The following is a 21,939-nucleotide window of genomic DNA, read 5'->3' as shown; positions in this document are numbered from 1 at the left end:
TAGAGCTTCATTACTACATAAATACATAAAATTATGCAAAATATAATATTGAGACTAGTAGATATAAAATAATGTTTTAAAAATTTATTTTGAAATTTATTCAATATTATAATGATACATATTATAAATATATACATTTCTAAAAATACGAAATATTAGATTAAATACTTTAATTAATAAATTATTATTATTGTAAATTTTTATTGTAAATCGTAATTATGTTATTATGGTAAAAGTTATTTTTAATAATAAACTTTAACTTTTTTTAAGAAACTGTGAATAATTCATTTGTATCATAAACAAATCTCATGGAGATTTTGAAATAACGTTTTTTTGGAATGACAAGATAATTTTAAGATTTATGAAATAATTACATGAAACTGTATTCTATATATTATGCAGCAAAAAAACAAACATGCATAATCAATTCACAAAATTAATTCTTTCTCTGCAGCTATTATTCATTATTTCAAGAAGCACGATCTTTCCTCATTTTCTATATTAGCTTCTCCATATTGGCTCACATTCTTTATAAGGCATCAGTTGTTAAATAAAATGATCCTTGTCTGCAAGAAATTTGTTATATATTAATATTTTTTTATTATTATATGAAAATGTTTTTTAATCTATTTGTATTTGTGTGTAATAATTAAATAAAAGATCAAATATCATCTTACACGTTCGACGCTGCGTATCCAATGCCGGTTTGCAAACTGTCATTGCAGCGATTTAGTATATAAGAAATATAAGAAGAACATTGCACTGCAGTAAATTTGTTAGGGTTGTACTTTGATTCTGCGTATATTTTGACTGATCTTCTATGACTGCAGAAATCTTGTGATAAGATAAAGAAAAAAATCAATTAAAATAAAGTATCGATGATTGTGATACGTGCAATTTTATATCCTGGCAAATCTTGTATACTAAATTTGCAATTCAAATCAGTGAAATAATCTATAAAATACTAGACTATTAATATTAATATTAAAACAAAGTATTAAATAAAATAAATAAATAAACACACAAATAAATAAAATAAAATCTTGTTGTCGGAATTAGTGTATATTATAAAATTATTTGAAGATTTATTATATTAATAGATGCTTTTAAAAATACAAGAAATGAATTATCGGCTTTTTCATTGGTAGATTTGAAATCTACAACAATTGCAAATAATACAACAATTGTTATTCGACAATTCATCAATCAAGCAATTATTTTCTGATATATATAATTATGATGAATATTACCTGCATCGCTTAATGGTATAGCAATGAGTTTACAGCCAGGTTGAGGACGAGTGCCGCGATTTACATAATATTGCGCTGTTCCCATAGATAACGGAGTACCATATACACCCATATCGGTATGAATGGTATCAACCCACGCGGCGTCTTTAGGCGTAAGGTAGCAGCCTGGCCAATAAAAAAAAGGATTTGCGGGATCTAAACCTATAAATAAAAAGTTTTATATTGATGTTATCGTAAAATTACATAATTTTTATTAATGTCGCGGATTAAATTATTGGATCGCAAAGTTTCAATAAATTTGTTTCCTTATCAACGAAAATCCAGTTAAAGTTCTAACTCTAAAAATACAAATAAATCAATTATATAATGCTACTGAAGATTATGACTAACGAAGATTTAAAACTATATTCAAATATATTTATGAAAAAGATATCATTTAATGTACAGTCCCCATCTAATGTTGTGATTGAGAAATAAATAATAGAAAATAATTATGATTACTATTACTTCCAGACTACAAAAATCAAATGCTTTTAAGATTTGAAATTTATTCACGTACCTGTGATGCGAGGTATAATAAAGTCGTTGCATTTGCCAACAAAACCTGCTAGATGAGCGCCCAAGGAGTGCCCGAGGATGTAAAGTTTCGATACGTCGAGACCACTATTCACAAGCAATCGTATGCTTTGAGCGAATAAACGGCCAACTTTTTGAGCATTTCGAAATACGGTCATGTAAGTGCCGTTGGAATGTTTGCTCCAATCAAGTAAAACAACATTGTCTGTTTTTTCATAACAAAGCGCTAACAGTGCGAAAAAAGTTAATTTTTATCACCTTTTTGTTCTGCAGTTCATCACTATATATAATCTTTGTTTATGTGCTACATAAACATAATACCTTCCATTATTGTTTGAACATTCTTAACTTCTGGAGTTTCCAAGTATCCAAAGATGTAAAAGATCGTTCGTTTATCTTCCAACACATTTAACAAACCCTCCGGTGCCGCGATGGGATAGGCGATCGTTGCAGAAGTTTCACCATTACTAAAAAGCGAGCACTCGCAACGATTATTAATGCTATTATTCGAAGAGTTTTCCTCAAAAGGCAGTAGATACGAACCATTTATAGTAGAGAAGATTAACGTCAGTCGCGAAATTGGAGTCCGGTAAGTCGCCTACAAAGAACAGCATGCACAATGTTAATACCTATTTCCGATGATGTAATCTCAAGGAACATAGAGAAAATAAAGCACATATTTACAAGAACACGATGCTTGGCCGTAAATTATTCTCGTACAGAAAGATAACAGAATGTAAAGGTATACACTCGACGTTAACATTTTAGAAATAAGGATGTTTGTGAGCAGCGTTAGGAAACAAAATCTGAATTCCAGTATCTTGATCGTGCAATCCTGTGCTGCACAGACACGCGATATCGTCATATATACGAGTTCCCTCTCCCATATTCATAATCCATAATCTCCAATTCAGATACTTATGATGTCGATAAGCAAGAACGGCACATTAAAATGACTCGCACGCATTTGTTAATTAACATATGCAAACATAAGTATAAACACGAACGAAAAAGCACGAAGAAAAAGCATAAGATGAAAGATGAAATAACAGAGATGAAAGATGATATAAGGTTTTATTTTATATTATTAACTTTGATTTTGTTATACAGAGCTTATTGTTTCGCGCGATTAATGCCTTGATTAACACTTACGCGTAAGGCTGATTTTAAGACTGATTATAATACTATAAAATGCATGTGTTAGTATTAACTCCAATAAATAAAAACCAGCCTGATAAATATACGTTATGATGTTGTGTGTGATGCTTATCAAGCACCGATACCAAATATTGCGATACAGATATTTTTGATGTAATTGTCCTTTCTCTCCGGCAATTCTTACTTCATTGCCTACCTCATTGAAAACAACTCTCTTAAATATCAGAGATATCATATTACATCTAATATTGAAGATGGAAAACCTTTTTTATTAAATAATAATATATTGTTAAACAACACTTTCCAATATGGCTGCGGAATATAAGATAAATCTTTAATTTTACGATCTTCATTCTAGCTGTTATTTACTTTTTCCATATTATTAACTTCACTATAAAGAATTATACGTATTCAAGCTTTAAGATTTAATCACATAACTATGATGCGAGATATAACAAAAGTGTTGCACTTGCCAGCGACGCCGGCTATGTCAGCATCTAATAAATATCTGACAATATAAATTTTCGATACATTGAGGCCATCCATTCTCAAATAGCTGTAAACTCCGAGCAAATAAGTTCCCTACTTTTTCGGCAGTTTATAAGCCTGCTGAATAATTCTTTGTAGTGTTTTTAGTCCAATCAAATAACACTGCAACGTTATCCATCCTTTCATGACAGAATGCTAATGATCAATTATTTTTAATAAATGTTAACGAGTATATATTTTTGCTTAAAAATGATTTATCTATAGATCTATTGTATATAAATATCATACCTTACATTATTAATCGAACGCTTCCGGTCTCTGCATATCTCCAAAGATATAAAATATTGTTCGCTTATCTTCCAAGACTTTTAGTAAACCTTGTGGCGCACTGATAGGATAAGCAATCGTAGCGGAAGTCTCATTATTGCTGATAAATGAATTACGCGTCAATTAATATAGCTAATTATTATTGGACAATTTTTCAAGAATATGAGTATGAACTATTTATAATACAAAAGATTGACACTAGTTGCGAACTCTGAACCGCATTGATCATCTATAAAGTATGCACATGTTAACACTTCCGATGACATCAAGTAAAAGTGGCAATGTAGGAAAGATGAACATTCAGGAAAGAAGAGTCGAAAGTATCTTTTTGATAAAGTAATTAGGAATAAACTAAGCAAATTTTGACGAAATTTAGACAATCAAGATTATCGGAATTAATATATGTTACATTGATCGAAGTATTCGTATGTGTTATATCTTTTTTCGCAACAGTTATAACATATTTGCTTGCAGTACTTACATATAGAATTCGCTTGCATTTATTATTACGTAAACCTAAGTATAAAAGAGTATTCGTCATATTGCGATAAATTTAATATGCCCACATTGCCAATAATTACCGTTTTCTATAAGTATGGACTGATACGTTAAAATTGGACCATTTGCGAAATTACCTTTTTTATCAAAATAGTATTTTTTAGTAATACGTAATTACGATAAGTTGTTATATAGGTGAATATGACAATTTACACATAAAACATTACAAATATTAAAATATATCAATATAATATAACACACAGTGTGTACACACAAAAATGAGAAAAAAATATATTTACATATATAAGAATATTTATTCCAACAGTACAATAAATAAGCATCATATCATCCATGTTCCATAATAAATATAATTTATTATTCTTAAAATCATGTAACAATTTGATCGTCTACAGTGTAAAACGCAGTATCTTTATACTATAGACATTGTTGAACAGTAAGGCCTCACATTTAAATATTTCTCATGATTACATAACTATTGTTTGATAATTGTTCACTGATTTTAATACGAGCTATTTATAAAAGTCATAAAAGATTGACTTTACGAAGTCCGAATCCGATTTTTCATAAAGTATGCACAAAATATGAGTATTTTGACAGGAGATCATGACAAACAGCATTTCGAGCACTGCAACGTTGAATGTCTATACTTATTTCAAACGTTTTGTTTGCTAAATGGCAAAATTTGTAAAATAGAAGAATTTCTTGTTCTATAATATTAGGTCTACTTCCAGGTTAATGCTAAGGTTAAAACATCTTCTATCGGACATTTCATATCTGGATAAAACGTTGCATATAAATGTATTTAGAAAATTTATAGGTATAATATATTAATGTTTTTATCTTAACAGACTTTGGTTTTTAATCGAAAAGTTGTAAGCAACAAGGATGGTTCAGGAAATTTAAAACATTTTGCACACATAGAAACACACATATTATACGTGTGTTTATTTATTACAGTAAGTACTGTGATTATAATCATATCTATATAGTTATATTCTTTTTATATACTGCACACATATTTATATTATAAGTACTGCGGACAAATATTCATCATGCCACTTAATGAGCGACCGACCAGCGTGGTCGGTTATCATTTAGAATAGTGACTTTGTGGTATTGAAGTAATATGTCCCAGTCCTGTAGAAAATTTAGGATTCGTTAATATTTCCCTGGTTAATATATGAAATTATGTGAATAATTGCAAGTTTATTCGTTTGTACCGAACTGTAAGAAATGAATTATTAACTTACACATTCGATGCTGCATATCCAACACCAGTTTTTGCGTTAGTCTTACAAACATTTAACATAAACGAAGTAAAAGAAGAACAGCATACTGCTACGTATTCGTCAGGATTATACTTTGATTCTGCGTATATCACGACTGACATTTGATGGCTACAAAACACTTTTGTTAAAACAAAAAAAAGATTAGAATAAATAATGAATAATAGAAGATTTGCAATACTATATTACCTACTATGTCACACTTGATATAATAATTGTATACAATCTTTACGTTATATTATTAAGATACTTGAAGTAACAAGTTAATAATCTTTTACTTTTTAGAAGGAATATGTATTTATGATATATTCGGCGATACACTCTGTTAATGTTAAAACTTTCAGATGCTAGGTAAATTTATTATATATTAAAATTATTACTGAAAATTAATTTACTGAACTTAATTTACAAAAAGATTAATAATAGCATAGTTTATTACCTATGCCTGTGATGCCTTGTGATGTCGAATTAAATGGACAACCGGGTTGTACAGTAGTGCCAGTGTTTGCGAAATAGTCTGCTGTTCCCATACATTCAGGAGTACCCCATACACCCATGTCCGTGTGAATAACGTCAACCCATGACGCGTCTGTGGATTCGAGATAGCATCCAGTAGGATACCAGAGACGATTCGCAGGATCCAATCCTATAAATAATAATTTCACACTGATAATCATATTTTAGAACTGCTCTAGAGCGCCACTTTATCAAAGATTGTTACGTGTTTTTTGTCCCGAATGCATTTGGGATCAAATCCTATCATTTCCTTCTTCTCAAATAGTCATTAAATAATCAAAAAAAGAAGAGAGAGAGAGAGAGAGACACATATACATGTACATGTATAAAGTCCGAGGGAAAATTAAAAACTTGTATTTGTGTGTAGAATTACTTCCAATGAAACATTGGCAACTGTCAAATTCAAAAGAATCTGAAACTTTACATAAGTATAGAGTAAATAGATTTAATAAAGAAAAAATGTTTTGCTGATATTCACTTTTAAGGATGGAAACATTCCCTCGAAAAATATCGGTTTTCTTATTTTTAAACGAATATCGCCGAAAAGAAGAGAGATATGGAAAAATATTTCGAATAAAAGTTTTATTATTCCAGCACGAGGATTCTTATATGCATGTATTATAAAAACATTTGCATGTTTTTAAGTTTGACCACTTACCTGTAATGCGAGGTATAGTGAAATTGGTGCATTTGCCAGCCAAACCACTTATATGAGCGCCTAAGGAGTGCCCGATAATATAAATCGTACTTGTATTGAAATCGTTATCCTTAAGGAGTTGTAAACTTCGAGCGAATAAACTTCCCACTCCTTCGGCGTTCTTAAAGACACTTGCATAATCGATATTCGTGGAATATTTGCTCCAATCCAATAACACGACATTATCAGTATCTCCATAACAAAGTGCTGATTATGGAAACAAATGTCAAGTTGTATTTTATCGATTTTATATGCAATAATTATCTATTTTGTGGATGCAATACCTTTGGTCATTGTTTCAACATTGCTGTCAGTCGGCGTTTGCAAAAATCCGAAGACATAAAATATTGTACGTTTATTAGAATCTAAGACACCTACTAAACTTTGTGGAGCTGTGATGGGATAAGTGATTGTCGCATTAGGAGTCTCACCATTGCTGGAAAACATGTAGTCGCATCACTTAATATGACTATGTAATCAATGTTTGATGATGTTTCAACCACTTGAGTACAAACCATTTATAATAGATTAAGTTGACACCATTTGCGAAGTCGGAATTGGGTTGCTCGCCTGTGAAGTATGCATGTAGTGTCAACATAAGCAAGTAATGGTAAATGTATCAAATAATATATAGATATTTTGGATATACTTACACGAACACGCTGCTTGACTGTATATTATTCTAGTTGCAACGAATAAAAGAAGGCAGAAAGGCACTGATGTTAACATCTTGTAAGAAGTAACAGAGTGCGTATATTAGGAAAAATTTTAATTTAAGTTTCGAATATTTTTGTTTAAGTTTCGAATATAGATTCTAATGACCAATTAAATTCCATGAACAGAAAGCTCATACTGAAAGGCTTATACGCATATGTTAATAATATATAGCATTATCAAGGCAAACGAGGTATGATGTTATATTGATAAGTAAAAAGCAATTTTTTATAAATTACGTACTGTTATCAAATAAGTAATGTTTTATCAGTCTATCAGTATATATACAGGGTGGTCCACTTAAATCGATCATCTTAGATATTTCACTTGTTTGTGATGATACGAAAAAATGTCTAAGGAAAAAGTTGCACCGTTCGAAGGGACTATCATGATGACAGAACAAAAATTTTTCAAGACTATTTTTTTCGGAGATTCAAAGGTCAAGATAATGTTTTTAAATGGAACTATTGGGTTGGCAAATAAGTTGGTTCGGTTTTTTAAGGTGGAATAAAATACAATTTTTTTATACACAAAATAAATTTTAATCAATTATATATTGACCATTTTTATTGATGACTTCTTGCCATCTTTCCACCAACTTCATTATGCCGCGTTCGTAAAACATCTGAGGCTTATCGGCGAAAAACCAATCCAGGTGTCTTTTGACGTTCTCTTCATCCTTGAAGAAGTTTCCGTTCAAAGAGTTCTGCAACGACCGGAATAAATGATAATCGGAAGGGGCCAGGTCCGGTGAATACGCAGGATGAGGCAAAACATCCCAGCCAAGACTGAGTAATTTGTTCCGAGTTGTCAATGATGTGTGAGGTCTGGCGTTATTGTGGTGGAAGACAACACCTTTTCGATTTATCAATTCTGGACGTTTTTTGCGGAGTGCTTGGTCCAATTTTGTTAACTGCGAGCAGTATGTGTTTGAATCAATCGTTTTGCTTGACGGTAACAGCTCGTAGTAAATGACACCTTTGAAATCCCACCATACGGAGAGCATGATCTTCTTCGGATGCAATCCTGCCTTCCAGGTTGTTTGTGGTGGCTCGCTGCTGTGTCCCCATGATCTTTTCCGCGTTACATTCTCATAGACGACCCATTTTTCATCCCCTGTCACTAACCGCTTCAAAAATGGATCGTTTTCTTGACGTTTCCGCAGCAAATCGCAGATGGATATGCGAGTGGCCAAGTTGGCCTCGGTTAATTCATGCGGCACCCACACATTGAGCCGAGAAACGTATCCCAGTTGGCGCAAATTGTTTTCTACGCTTGTATGAGATATATTAAGTGCTGTAGCAATCTCTCGCACCGATTGGGATGGATTTTTATCGATGATAGCTTTGACATTACCTGAATCAATCTTGATCGGGCGACCGGAGCGAGGCGCATCATTGACGTCAAAATCTCCAGAACGGAATTTGGCGAACCACTTTTGACATACGCGTTCTGTTAAGGCATCATCTCCATAAACACGGCATATCTTTTTATGAGCCTTTGCAGCTCGTTTGCTCTTCTTGAAATAATAGAGCAAAATATGACGATATGCACGTTATTTACTTCCAGTTTTACAGCTACGCAGCACACACAATATTGATGTTAGTCAAACCTAAATTTACAAAAAGGTTATGTGAAACATGTACTTTCAAATGCACTCTGAAGTTGCGCGATAGTGTCGAGAAAAACAAGAGTGAATTGGAAAGAAGTTGCACCGAAGCAAAAACCGAACGAACTTATTTGCCAACCTAATACATATTTTTGTTTGCGCAATTTTATAGCCAACATCGAGAGGAGTTCAGCGACCTATGACAACATGACCTTTAAATGATCTTGATCGCGGGAAACAGAAAAATCAAACTTTATGCTCTTCAACACAAAAATTTATTTAAGGAGGTGTTCGAAATGATGTCCTCCGACTTCAATACATATTCTAATACGGTGCACAAATGATACTCTTACCCTTTCTATCACTTCTGAATTTATACTAGCACATACATTCAAAATGCGCTCTCTCATGTTCTCTTGTGTAGTTGGTACATCATTGTAAACAGTATTCTTTAACATTCCCAACAAAAAAGTCTAAAGGATTCAAATCAGGAGAACGTGCTGGCCAACTGATATGTCCTCTTCCTATCCAGCGTTCCGGAAACATTTCGTGTAAAACTGTACGTGCAACACGTGCGTTATGAGCCGGACAACCATCATGCTGATACCACATTTGTAAACGAGTTTCTAACGGCACCTCTTCCAATAAGTTTGGTAATTGTTGGGACAAAAAATCAGCATGTTTTTGACCATTTACTGTACCATCAATAAAGAAAGGGCCAATGATTCGATTGTGTAAAACACCGCAGCATACATTAGGACTCCATGGACGTTGACGTTCTACTTGTCAAAGCCACCTTGGATTTTCAACGGACCAATAGTGCATATTTCTTCTATGTACTTGTTCATGGTTAGTGAAAGTTGATTCATCGGTAAACAATATTCTGTTGAAGAAGAATTCATTGACCTCCAACTGTTGTAGCGCCCATTGACAAAATTCGATTCGATTAATAAAATCATTTCCATGAAGTTCTTGATGCAATGCAATGTGATATGGATGAAATGAGTGGCGTTTAAGAATGCGTAAAACACTTGTCTTGGAAATACCAGTATTTCTTTGGATTTGTCGAGAACTGATATGTGGATTATTTGCCACTGCAGCCGAAACAGTAACTTCTGTTGGTTCATTAGTTTGCAAACGAGGTCGCATTTTCTTACGTGAACAAACACTTCCAGTTTCACGAAATGTTTTAATAAGACGGTCAAAAGCCGCGCGAGACGGTAAACGCTTTTCAGGGTATCTTTGGCCGTACATTCTCTGCGCCTCTGTAGAGCTTCTTCCGCTTTCACCGTAAATAAGAAGCATTTCTATTCTTTCCTCTTTCGTATAATCAGTCATATTTAAACTCTGATATCGAGAAGCTCAGGAAATAAACTGAACTGCGAAAGCATTTAACGATCATAAATATTTACATACACATACACACACGCACACAATACATGTATGGAATTATTTCAATCTTACATTCCATTGAATTCCAGAACATGAGAGTGTTTACCGATGAATCAATGTTCACTAACCATGGACAAGTAAATAGAAGAAATATGAACTATTGGACCGTCGAAAATCTAAGGTGGCTTCGATAAGTAGAACGTCCATGGAGCCTTAGAAAATGTATTGAAGTCGGAGGACATCATTTCGAACACCTCCTTAAATAAATTTTTGTGTTGAAGAGCATAAAGTTTGATTTTTCTGTTTCCCGCGTTCAAGATCATTTAAAGGTCATGTTGTCATAGGTCGCTGAACTCCTCTCGATGTTGGCTATAAAATTGCGCAAACAACAATATGTAGTTCCATTTAAAAAAATTATCTTGACCTTTGAATCTCCGAAAAAATAGCCTTGAAAAACTTTTTGTTCTGTCATCATGATAGCCCCTTCGAACGGTACAACTTTTTCCTTAGACATTTTTTCGTATCACCAAAAAAACAAGTGAAATATCTAAGATGATCGATTTAAGTGGACCACCCTGTATAGATCAGTATGTATATAGATATGTATATAGATTATATCGAAAAGACCCAAAATTATGACTAGTTCATATCCTGTTGTATAATTCACGAAATTAGTTTAAAATTGCAAAATATTATCGTAACGATTATTGATAAATGTAGAAGTTTTTAGAGATAAGACGACATACAATTTGTCAGTTTATAATGCCATCCTTCTATCTCTCATCGGTATTTTTTTATGGCTACCTTTAGCAGCATTTAACTGAACTAATGTTATGCAGAGTAAGAATGTTGTAGATTCAATGTTGCAGATCCAAGCAAAGAAACACAACTACGTAAGAGATCAATTAAAAGTGGCAATGTAGAAAAGACGATCTCTCAGAGGAAAGAAGAGTTGGAAAATTTGGATAAAACATTAAATATAAATGTACATATTTGTAAAATTTATAGGTATAATATATCAATGTGTTTTTCTTAACAGAATTTGACTTTTAATCAAGAAGTTATGGGCAACAAGGATGGTTCAGGAAATTTAAAACATTTTGCACACATAGAAACACACATATTATACGTGTGTTTATTTATTACAGTAAGTACTATGATTATAATCATATCTATATAGTTATATTCTTTTTATATACTGCACACATATTTATATTATAAGTACTGCGGACAAATAGTCATCATGCCTCTTAATGCGAGACCGACCAGCGTGGTCGGTTATCATTTAGAATAGTGACCCTGTAGTATTGAAGTAATATGTCCCAGTCCTGTAGAAAATTTAGGATTCGTTAATATTTCCCTGGTTAATATATGAAATTATGTGAATAATTACAAGTTTATTCGTTTGTGCCGAACTGTAAGAAATGAATTATTAACTTACACATTCGATGCTGCATATCCAACACCAGTTTTTGCGTTAGTCTTACAAACATTTAACATAAACGAAGTAAAAGAAGAACAGCATACTGCTACGTATTCGTCAGGATTATACTTTGATTCTGCGTATATCACGACTGACATTTGATGGCTACAAACCACTTTTGTTAAAACAAAAAAAGATTAGAATAAATAATGAATAATAGAAGATTTGCAATACTATATTACCTACTATATCACACTTGATATAATAATTGTATACAATCTTTACGTTATATTATTAAGATACTTGAAGTAACAAGTTAATAATCTTTTACTTTTTAGAAGGAATATGTATTTATGATATATTCGGCGATACACTCTGTTAATGTTAAAACTTTCAGATGCTAGGTAAATTTATTATATATTAAAATTATTACTGAAAATTAATTTACTGAACTTAATTTACAAAAAGATTAATAATAGCATAGTTTATTACCTATGCCTATGATGCCTTGTGATGTCGAATTAAATGGACAACCGGGTTGTACAGTAGTGCCAGTGTTTGCGAAATAGTCTGCTGTTCCCATACATTCAGGAGTACCCCATACACCCATGTCCGTGTGAATAACGTCAACCCATGACGCGTCTGTGGATTTGAGATAGCATCCAGTAGGATACCAGAGACGATTCGCAGGATCCAATCCTATAAATAATAATTTCACACTGATAATCATATTTCAGGACTGCTCTAGAGCGCCACTTTATTAAAGATTGTTACGTGTTTTTTGTCCCGAATGCATTTGGGATCAAATCCTATCATTTCCTTCTTCTCAAATATTCATTAAATAATCAAAAAAAGAAGAGAGAGAGAGAGAGAGACACATATACATGTACATGTATAAAGTCCGAGGGAAAATTAAAAACTTGTACTTGTGTGTAGAATTACTTCCAATGAAACATTGGCAACTGTCAAATTCAAAAGAATCTGAAACTTTACATAAGTATAGAGTAAATAGATTTAATAAAGAAAAAATGTTTTGCTGATATTCACTTTTAAGGATGGAAACATTCCCTCGAAAAATATCGGTTTTCTTATTTTTAAACGAATATCGCCGAAAAGAAGAGAGATATGGAAAAATATTTCGAATAAAAGTTTTATTATTCCAGCACGAGGATTCTTATATGCATGTATTATAAAAACATTTGCATGTTTTTAAGTTTGACCACTTACCTGTAATGCGAGGTATAGTGAAATTTGTGCATTTGCCAGCCAAACCACTTATATGAGCGCCTAAGGAGTGCCCGATAATATAAATCGTACTTGTATTGAAATTGTTATCCTTAAGGAGTTGTAAACTTTGAGCGAATAAACTTCCCACTCCTTCGGCGTTCTTAAAGGCACTTGCATAATTGATATCCGTGGAATATTTGCTCCAATCCAATAACACGACATTATCAGTATCTCCATAACAAAGTGCTGATCATGGAAACAAATGTCAATTTGTAGTTTATCGATTTTATATGCAATAATTATCTATTTTGTGGATGCAATACCTTTGGTCATTGTTTCAACATTGCTGTCAGTCGGCGTTTGCCAAAATCCGAAGACATAAAATATTGTACGTTTATTAGGATCTAAGACACCTACTAAACCTTGTGGAGCTGTGATGGGATAGGTGATTGTCGCATTAGGAGTCTCACCATTGCTGGAAAACATGTAGTCGCGTCACTTAATATGACTATGTAATCAATGTTTGATGATGTTTCAACCACTTGAGTACAAACCATTTATAATAGATTAAGTTGACACCAGTTGCGAAGGTGGAATCGGGTTGCTCGCCTGTGAAGTATGCATGTAGTGTCAACATAAGCAAGTAATGGTAAATGTATCAAATAATATATAGATATTTTGGATATACTTACACGAACACGCTGCTTGACTGTATATTATTCTAGTTGCAACGAATAAAAGAAGGCAGAAATGCACTGATGTTAACATCTTGTAAGAAGTAACAGAGTGCGTATATTAGGAAAAATTTTAATTTAAGTTTCGAATATTTTTGTTTAAGTTTCGAATATAGATTCTAATGACCAATTAAATTCCATGAACAGAAAGCTCATACTGAAAGGCTTATACGCATATGTTAATAATATATAGCATTATCAAGGCAAACGAGGTATGATGTTACATTGATAAGCAAAAAGCAATTTTTTATAAATTACGTACTGTTATCAAATAAGTAATGTTTTATCAGTCTATCAGTATATATATGTATTTAGATTATATCGAAAAGACCCAAAATTATGACTAGTTCATATCCTGTTGTATAATTCACCGCGAAATTAGTTTAAAATTGCAAAATATTATCGTAACGATTATTGATAAATGTAGAAGTTTTTAGAGATAAGACGACATACAATTTGTCAGTTTATAATGCCATCCTTCTATCTCTCATCGGTATTTTTTTATGGCTACCTTTAGCAGCATTTAACTGAACTAATGTTATGTAGAGTAAGAATGTTGTAGATTCAATGTTGCAGATCCAAGCAAAGAAACACAACTACGTAAGAAATCAATTAAAAGTGGCAATGTAGAAAAGACGATCTCTCAGAGGAAAAAAGAGTTGGAAAATTTGGATGAAACATTACATATAAATGTACATATTTATAAAATTTATAGGTATAATATATCAATACGTTTAATCAAGAAATTGTGAGCAATAAGGATGGTTCAGGAAATTTAAAACATTTTGCATTTACAGAAACATATTCATACGTGCATTTATTATAGTAAATACTGTGATTATAATTATATCTTTTATCTTATAGTGTGTATATTCCTTTTATATATTTATATTATATATAAGTCCTGCGGAAAGAGAATTGCCACAATATTCATCATGCCATTTTTTGATACCAGCTAAGGTTGCATGGATCATGTAGTGAAGTAGTATGTTCTTGTCCTGAAAACAGTTTACGATTTGTTAATATTTCCCTGGTTAATATATGAAATTATGTGAATAATTTCAAATTCGTTCGAATGGAGTTCGAATAAGAAATGCATTATTATCTTACACATTCGATGCTGCATATCCAACGCCAGTTTTTGCGTTATTATTACAAAGATTTAACATAAACGAAAGATAAGAAGGACAGCTCACTGCTACGTATTTGTCAGGTTCATATTTTGATTCTGCGTATATCACGACTGACATTTGATGACTACAAAACACTTTTGTTAAAGCAAGAAAAAAGTTAGAAGAAGTTAATAATAATGGAAGATTTGCAACGCTATATTAACCATGTCAAACTTGATATAATAATTGTATGTTAATTTTTGTGCGTATAGTACCTGAAGTACCACGTTGATAATATTCTTTTACTTTAAAGTGTTTTAGAAGGCATATTTGTATTTATGATGTATTCGGCGTAGACTGCATTGATTACGAATTTAGATACTAGATAAAGTTATTATATGTTAAAATTATTATCAAAATTTTGTTTACTGAAATAATTTACAAAAGAATTAATAATAGAATATTTTATTGCAATTATTACCCAATTCGCGCACTGATAGATTAGCTTGTAGACAATCGGGTTGTAAACCAGTGCCAGTGTTTGCGTAATACGCGGCTGTTCCCATAGATGTAGGAGTGCCCCATACACCCATGTCCGTGTGAATAATGTCAACCCATGATGCGTCTTTGGATTTGAGATAACATCCAATAGGATAAAAGACAGGATTCGCAGGGTCTAACCCTACAAATAATTTCACATTGATTATATTCACATCTAAAGCGTCGGTATTATAATATCAAATATTGTTGCGTTTTTTTCTCTCGAACTCATTTACTATAATCACTTCTTTCTTTACATGTATTAAATAACCAGGAAAAAGATATACACAGTGTGGCTAAAACGTTTTAGAACTCAGCTCATAAACAAAACAGAAAGTATGGTAAAAACATTTTTAGTACTAATTATTCTACATATGATCCTTGTAAAGCTATACATTGTTCCGCTAGCCGCTTCAGAGGGTGCTGGAAATCCGTTGCTACATGCTTTCATTTGTCGTCCTAACGCCACTTACACCATTTTTATTACATCAGTCCTAAAATTTGTTAGCCACACTGTGTGTGTGTGTGTGTGTAATGTGTGCGTGGGGGGGGGGGGTGGTTCGAGGAAAAATTTATTACTTGTAGAATGACTTAGAAAATATTTTGATATTGTTATTAATATAGATCATCAAGTATATGTATTGAAACGATAATACATATTGAATAAAATTGTAGAAATTATTCCTAATCCTACATTTAATTGTAAAAGCTAACGTAATTTAGCAGAAATTTAGAAATGTTAATACTAAAAACTAATGATTTAAATATTTGATGACGATGGAAACATACGATAAAATAGCTAAAATAGCGTAGCCGTTTTTAAAAATTTTTGTTTTTAACAAAATGGCGGTACTTTGAAAATTGAGCATTATTTTTTTTCTATAAAAAATGAACTTTAAACTTTCATAAAATAGTTATAAATAAACATATCAAAAATCGGCTACGCGAAAGACAACCTATTTTTAAACAAAATGCACCAAACCGGATCTATTTTTTATGTTTCAGGTGCATTTGGTGCTGGTGGCAAGCGGACCGTGCCACGCTCAGCAAGTGTAGCAATAATTCATTATTATTATTATATTTGTATCAGATTGACGTTTTTAATAAAAGTTTAAAACATACTTATTAACCCCAAAAAACAGTTATTTGATTCTATTGATTAGTCTCTGAGAAATATTACTTCGAATTTGACCCATTTTTTGAGGCTGTCAAGGTGGCGTACCCCCTTAAGTCTAACAAACCCCGTTAGCGCATAGCTTCATAATTATAAAAATTTGAAAATGTCCGAACATCGACATTGTGCCAGGATTGGTCGAATAAATAACATCAAACATTAGCAATTTCAATTTCTCATTGGTGATTTAAAAATTATCTATATAATAATACGATAAAATAGTTTTTCATTCCTCTTTTTTTCGTTACATTCACCTCATATTTACATTTACATTTATCTCACATTACATCCTTATATTTTACTATTACTCATTCTAACACGAGAAATCATATATGCACGTATTTAAAATTTTAGATTTGACTACCTACCTGTAATGCGAGGTATAGTGAAATTGTTGCATTTGCCAGCCAAACCGCTTATGTGTGCGCCTAGGGAATGCCCAATGATGTAAATTTTCGTTGTATCGAGACCACCATCCTTAAGTAGTTGTAAACTACGAGCAAATAAACTTCCCACTTTTTCGGCGTTCGCAAAGACAAATGCATAATTTCTGTTCTGGGAATATTTGCTCCAATCCAATAATACGACATTATCGGTATTTCCATGACAAAGCGCTGATAATAGAAATAAATGCCAATTAATATTTTATGGATTTTATATCCAATAATTATCTATTTGTCTACTTTATGCAATACCTGTGATCATTATTTCAACATTGCTGTCAGTCGGCGTTTGCAAAAATCCGAAGACAAAAAATATTGTACGTTTATTAGGATCTAAGACAGTTAGTATATCTTGTGGCGCTGTAATAGGATAGGTCATTGTCGCAGGAGTCTCATTATTGCTGAAAAGAGTAGTCGTATGATAATATGATTATGTAATTATTGGTTGATGAGTTTTCCACTACTTGTACTTGTATTCAAACCATTTATAATAGATAAAGTTGACACCATTCGCGAAGTCTGAATCTGGTTGATCACCTATAAGGTATGCATGTAGTGTCATAAACATAAATAAGTAACGTTAAATATGTCAAGTAATATATGCATATATATTTTAAATGTACTTACATGAACACAATGCTTGACTGTACATTATTCTTGTTGCAAAGAACAATAGAAAATAAAGATGCGCTGATGTTAACATTTTGAAAAGTAGCAGAGTGCGTAAAATACAAGAAATTTTACCTTGTGAATATAGATCCTAATGACCAATTGAATCGTGTGAACAAAGAGCTTATACTGAAATGCTTGCACACATATGTTGGTAATATATATCATCTCCAAAGCACACCAGATGTGATGTTATATTGATAAGCCAAAAGCAATATGTCTTAAATTACGTGCATTTATCAAGTAAATAACGTTTTAAAATCTATCATATCAGTATATGTATATGTAGAGTATGTTGGAAAGATCCAAAATTATGACTGGTTAATATAGTGTCGTATGATTTATCGCAATGTTAGTTTAAAATTACAAAATATTATCATCATGATTGTTGACATTGCGATCCAGTTTAGTGATACTGCTTTCAATCACAATAGACAATACTGTAAATGTTATGTAATGACTCATGTTAGTATATCGCAGAAATATATATTTCATAACTGCATATCATGATTTATAATCATCTCGAATTTGCTTTTACATTTTACATTTGCTTTTTTAACTTTACTATAAATAAAAAGAGTATGAGAAACTGATTATTTCATTATTAATAAAGTCGCAAATATCAAAAATGGAATAACAAATTGTGATAGATATACAAGTTTTGAGAAATAAGGAGACATCATTCAATTTATTTGACAGTTTATAATACCATCCTTCTATCTCTCGGTATCTTTTTATGGCTAGCTTTAACAGAGACTCATGAGGGAAGAGTCGGAAGTATCTTTTTGATAAACTAAGTAGGAATAAACTAAGCAAATATTTTTGGTGAAATGTAGGCAATCAAGATTATCGGAATTAATATAAGTTATAATGACGCATTGATCGCAATATTTATAGTATATCTTTATTGGCAATAATTATGAGATGTCTGCTTGCAATATATACAATATATAGAATTTTCTTGCACTTATCATTACGTAAGCGTAAATACACATTCATCACATTGCATAACTACACATTTATCACATTATGTAAGCGTTAAGAACATTTATCACATTGTGATAAATGTAGTATACATAGTATACCTATATACGTCGCCAGTAATCGTTTGCTATAAGTATGATACGTTAAAATTAAACGCTTCGGTGCCCGAAATGTGCGCTTGTTGTGCTTTTTCTTTATTTAATACAAGAGTTTTCGTAGTTGTTTGAAAATGATAGAAGAATTTCTTGTTCTATAATATTAGCTCTATCTGTAGACTATGGTTAACATGTCTAGTATCGGACATTCCATATGTGGATAAAACAGTACATATAAATGTACATATTCATAAACTTTATAGGTATAATATATGAATGTGGTTTTCTTAAAAGAATTTGACTTTTAATCGAGAAGGTGTAGGCAACAAGGGTGGCTCAGGAAATTAAAAACATTTTGCATACACACAACACACATTATTCATGCGTTTATTTATTAGAGTAAGTATTGTGATTATAATTATATCTTTACAGTGTATATTCTTTTTATATACTGTATATATATATATATATATATATATATTTATATTAAAAATCCTGCGGATAATGCAACAAATATTCATCATGCCACTTATGGATATCGACCAGTAAGTATGAATCATTTAGAATTGTGAATATGTAGTATTGAAGTAATATGTCCCTGTCCTGTAGAAAATTTAGGATTCGTTAATATTTCCCTGGTTAATATATGAAATTATGTGAATAATTACAAGTTTATTCGTTTGTGCCGAACTGTAAGAAATGAATTATTAACTTACACATTCGATGCTGCATATCCAACACCAGTTTTTGTGTTATTCTTACAACCACCGGACAGAAACGAATCAGCAGAATGACAGCTCACTGCTACGTATTTGTCAGGATAATACTTTGATTCTGCGTATATGACGTTTGAAAGTTCATGGGGACATAACACTTTTAAAACAAGAAAAAAAGATTAAAACAAGTTACAGATAATGGAAGGTTGCAACACTATATTAACTGTCAGACTTGATATAATAACTATATAATCTTTGCGTTATATTCTTAAGGTACTTGAAGTAACAAGTTGATAATTTGTTACTTTAAAAATTTTAGAAAGTCAACGTATTTATAACGTATATTCAGCGATACGCTTTGTTGATGTCAATACTTTTAGAGAAACTAAGTAAAGTTATTATATATTGAAAGTAGTACTAATAATTGATTTACTGAAATTGAGTTACAAAACGATTAATAATAGCAGAGGTTATTACCGACTTCCGCTATTCCCTCTGGTAATAAAGAAAAAGTTGGACAATTTGGTTGTAGACGATGGCCAGTGTTTGCGTAATACTCTGCTGTTCCCATAGATGCAGGAGTGCCCCATACACCCATGTCCGTGTGAATAACGTCAACCCATGACGCGTCTGTGGGTGCGAGATAGCATCCAGTAGGATACCAGAGACGATTCGCAGGATCCAATCCTATAAACAATAATTTCACACTGATGATTGTTGGACTACTTTAGAATGTCTCATTCTTAGATTAAATTCTAATATATAAATATAACTGTAATATATAAATATAAATTAATTTAGCAGAAATTTAATTTCAGTTCTTTTTATATAACATATCTTTACTTTATAATAGGATGGTGATGTAAGTAAACTAAAAATGGTATAGCACATTTATCATATAAAGAGAAATTATTAAAATACCACATATCACATATCACATTCACTAAAGAAATGAATACTTACGTTTTAAAAGAAATATGATATTAGGAATGAGAAATCTTAATACTAAAAAAATGATGTTAGATATTTGATGATAATGGGACGTACGATAAAATAGTTTTAATATTGCTTTCCTCTTCTTTTCGTTGTTACATCTATCATTTATTACTACTTATTCCAGCAAGAGGATTCATATATGCATGTATTATAAGAAACATATGCAAGTTTTTAAATTTGACCATTTACCTGTAATGCGAGGTATAGTGAAATTGGTGCATTTGCCAGCCAAACCAGCTATATGAGCGCCTAAGGAGTGCCCGATAATATAAATCGTACTTGTATTGAAATTGTTATCCTTAAGGAGTTGTAAACTTTGAGCGAATAAACTTCCCACTCCTTCGGCGGTCTCAAAGGTAAGTCCATAAAAGATATCCATGGAATATTTGCTCCAATCCAATAACACGACATTATCAGTATCTTCATAACAAAGTGCTGAAAATGGAAGTAAATACTAATTAGTATTTTATGGATTTTATATGCAACAATTATCTATTTATCTAATACTCTATGGATGCAATACCTGTGGTTATGTTTACAATATAGTTGGTAGTCGGAGTTTGCAAAAATCCGAAGATATAAAATATTGTACGTTTATTAGGATCTAAGACGTTTAGTATATCTTGTGGCGCTGTGATGGGATAGGTGATTGTCGTAAGAGTGACACTAGTGCTGAAAAACAAGTAGTCGCATGACTCAATATGATTATGTACCTAGTTATTGTTTAATGATTTTTCAACCACTTGAATACAAACCAATTATAATAGATTAAGTTGACACCATCTGCGAAATGGTCGGAATCGGGTTGCTTGCCTGTGAAGTATGTGTAGTGTCACATAAATAAGTAATGGTAAACATGTGAAATAATATATAGTTTAGGTATACTTACATGAACACGATGCTTGACCATATATTATTCTTGTTGCGAGAAATAAAAGAAGGCAAAAATGCGCTGATGTTAACATCTTGAGGAGCAGAGTGTATAAACTACCAGTAATTTGATGTTTCTAAGAATAGTATAAAAAATGAGAATAAAGAATAAAAATAAAAAATAAAGAATAATATTTGAAGAATAAAGAATGAAGAATAGATCCTAATAATCAATTGAAGCGTGCGGACAAAAAGTTTATACTGAAATGCTTATACACATATGTTAGTATATATATATATATATGTATATATATGTATATATATGTATATATATGTATATATCATCATCATGTAAACCGGATCTTACATTGATAAGCTAAACGCAATTCTTTAAAAAGTTATCTGTTTTATCAAATAAATAAC

General features: G+C 31.7%; 5 protein-coding genes across 5 annotated transcripts; all 5 read right to left on the bottom strand.

The window, feature by feature from the left end:
* Positions 1-370: 370 nt before the first annotated feature.
* LOC105287485 (pancreatic triacylglycerol lipase) lies at positions 371-2,956 on the bottom strand. Its single transcript, XM_026974765.1, has 7 exons — positions 2,511-2,956; positions 2,370-2,424; positions 2,148-2,293; positions 1,810-2,052; positions 1,251-1,451; positions 678-834; positions 371-566 (listed from the first exon to the last, which is right to left on the bottom strand). Exons 1-7 carry the CDS (start codon positions 2,689-2,691, stop codon positions 530-532), a joined length of 1,020 nt encoding a protein of 339 aa, XP_026830566.1. The 5' UTR covers positions 2,692-2,956; the 3' UTR covers positions 371-529.
* A 2,270-nt stretch (positions 2,957-5,226) lies between these two features.
* LOC113563320 (pancreatic triacylglycerol lipase-like) lies at positions 5,227-7,668 on the bottom strand. Its single transcript, XM_026974784.1, has 7 exons — positions 7,472-7,668; positions 7,334-7,388; positions 7,103-7,254; positions 6,780-7,025; positions 6,045-6,251; positions 5,570-5,726; positions 5,227-5,456 (listed from the first exon to the last, which is right to left on the bottom strand). Exons 1-7 carry the CDS (start codon positions 7,545-7,547, stop codon positions 5,414-5,416), a joined length of 936 nt encoding a protein of 311 aa, XP_026830585.1. The 5' UTR covers positions 7,548-7,668; the 3' UTR covers positions 5,227-5,413.
* A 3,963-nt stretch (positions 7,669-11,631) lies between these two features.
* On the bottom strand, positions 11,632-14,072 carry LOC113563308 (inactive pancreatic lipase-related protein 1-like). The gene is made up of 7 exons (XM_026974781.1): positions 13,876-14,072; positions 13,738-13,792; positions 13,507-13,658; positions 13,184-13,429; positions 12,449-12,655; positions 11,975-12,131; positions 11,632-11,861 (listed from the first exon to the last, which is right to left on the bottom strand). The coding sequence occupies exons 1-7, from the start codon at positions 13,949-13,951 to the stop codon at positions 11,819-11,821; spliced, it is 936 nt and encodes a 311-aa protein (XP_026830582.1). The 5' UTR covers positions 13,952-14,072; the 3' UTR covers positions 11,632-11,818.
* A 951-nt stretch (positions 14,073-15,023) lies between these two features.
* On the bottom strand, positions 15,024-17,889 carry LOC109611408 (lipase member H-B-like). The gene is made up of 6 exons (XM_026974788.1): positions 17,814-17,889; positions 17,669-17,723; positions 17,439-17,587; positions 17,112-17,357; positions 15,511-15,711; positions 15,024-15,184 (listed from the first exon to the last, which is right to left on the bottom strand). Exons 1-6 carry the CDS (start codon positions 17,887-17,889, stop codon positions 15,024-15,026), a joined length of 888 nt encoding a protein of 295 aa, XP_026830589.1.
* A 1,398-nt stretch (positions 17,890-19,287) lies between these two features.
* On the bottom strand, positions 19,288-21,726 carry LOC105285992 (inactive pancreatic lipase-related protein 1). Its single transcript, XM_020033838.2, has 7 exons — positions 21,536-21,726; positions 21,402-21,459; positions 21,170-21,318; positions 20,836-21,081; positions 20,128-20,337; positions 19,651-19,807; positions 19,288-19,537 (listed from the first exon to the last, which is right to left on the bottom strand). Exons 1-7 carry the CDS (start codon positions 21,609-21,611, stop codon positions 19,495-19,497), a joined length of 939 nt encoding a protein of 312 aa, XP_019889397.2. The 5' UTR covers positions 21,612-21,726; the 3' UTR covers positions 19,288-19,494.
* Positions 21,727-21,939: the final 213 nt, after the last annotated feature.

This window comes from Ooceraea biroi, chromosome 1, assembly GCF_003672135.1.
Source record: "Ooceraea biroi isolate clonal line C1 chromosome 1, Obir_v5.4, whole genome shotgun sequence".
Taxonomy (NCBI): domain Eukaryota; kingdom Metazoa; phylum Arthropoda; class Insecta; order Hymenoptera; family Formicidae; genus Ooceraea; species Ooceraea biroi.
The sequence above is the reverse complement of the archived record's forward strand: the minus strand, read 5'-3'. Positions and strand labels throughout refer to the sequence as shown.

Bases quoted from the DNA above. Each gene is read 5' to 3' on its own strand.
- LOC105285992 (XM_020033838.2), bottom strand. From the start codon at position 21,611: ATGTTAACATCAGCGCATTTTTGCCTTCTTTTATTTCTCGCAACAAGA. The intron at 20,338-20,835 runs GTAAATGGTCAA...TATTGTTTATAG, and splicing joins CACTATACCTCGCATTACAG to GATTGGATCCTGCGAATCGT. The intron at 19,808-20,127 runs GTAATAACCTCT...TTGTTTTAAAAG, and splicing joins AGAGGGAATAGCGGAAGTCG to TGTTATGTCCCCATGAACTT.
- LOC109611408 (XM_026974788.1), bottom strand. From the start codon at position 17,889: ATGTTAACATCAGCGCATCTTTATTTTCTATTGTTCTTTGCAACAAGA. The intron at 17,724-17,813 runs GTAAGTACATTT...CATACCTTATAG, and splicing joins CAGTCAAGCATTGTGTTCAT to GTGATCAACCAGATTCAGAC. The intron at 17,588-17,668 runs GTTTGAATACAA...TACTCTTTTCAG, and splicing joins AACTTTATCTATTATAAATG to CAATAATGAGACTCCTGCGA.
- LOC113563308 (XM_026974781.1), bottom strand. From the start codon at position 13,951: ATGTTAACATCAGTGCATTTCTGCCTTCTTTTATTCGTTGCAACTAGA. The intron at 13,793-13,875 runs GTAAGTATATCC...CATACTTCACAG, and splicing joins CAGTCAAGCAGCGTGTTCGT to GCGAGCAACCCGATTCCACC. The intron at 12,656-13,183 runs GTAAGTGGTCAA...TATTATTTATAG, and splicing joins CACTATACCTCGCATTACAG to GATTGGATCCTGCGAATCGT.
- LOC113563320 (XM_026974784.1), bottom strand. From the start codon at position 7,547: ATGTTAACATCAGTGCCTTTCTGCCTTCTTTTATTCGTTGCAACTAGA. The intron at 7,389-7,471 runs GTAAGTATATCC...CATACTTCACAG, and splicing joins CAGTCAAGCAGCGTGTTCGT to GCGAGCAACCCAATTCCGAC. The intron at 7,026-7,102 runs GTATTGCATCCA...TTCCATAATCAG, and splicing joins TGTTGAAACAATGACCAAAG to CACTTTGTTATGGAGATACT.
- LOC105287485 (XM_026974765.1), bottom strand. From the start codon at position 2,691: ATGACGATATCGCGTGTCTGTGCAGCACAGGATTGCACGATCAAGATA. The intron at 1,452-1,809 runs GTACGTGAATAA...TTTTATTTATAG, and splicing joins TATTATACCTCGCATCACAG to GTTTAGATCCCGCAAATCCT. The intron at 567-677 runs GTAAGATGATAT...AATTTCTTGCAG, and splicing joins GGATACGCAGCGTCGAACGT to ACAAGGATCATTTTATTTAA.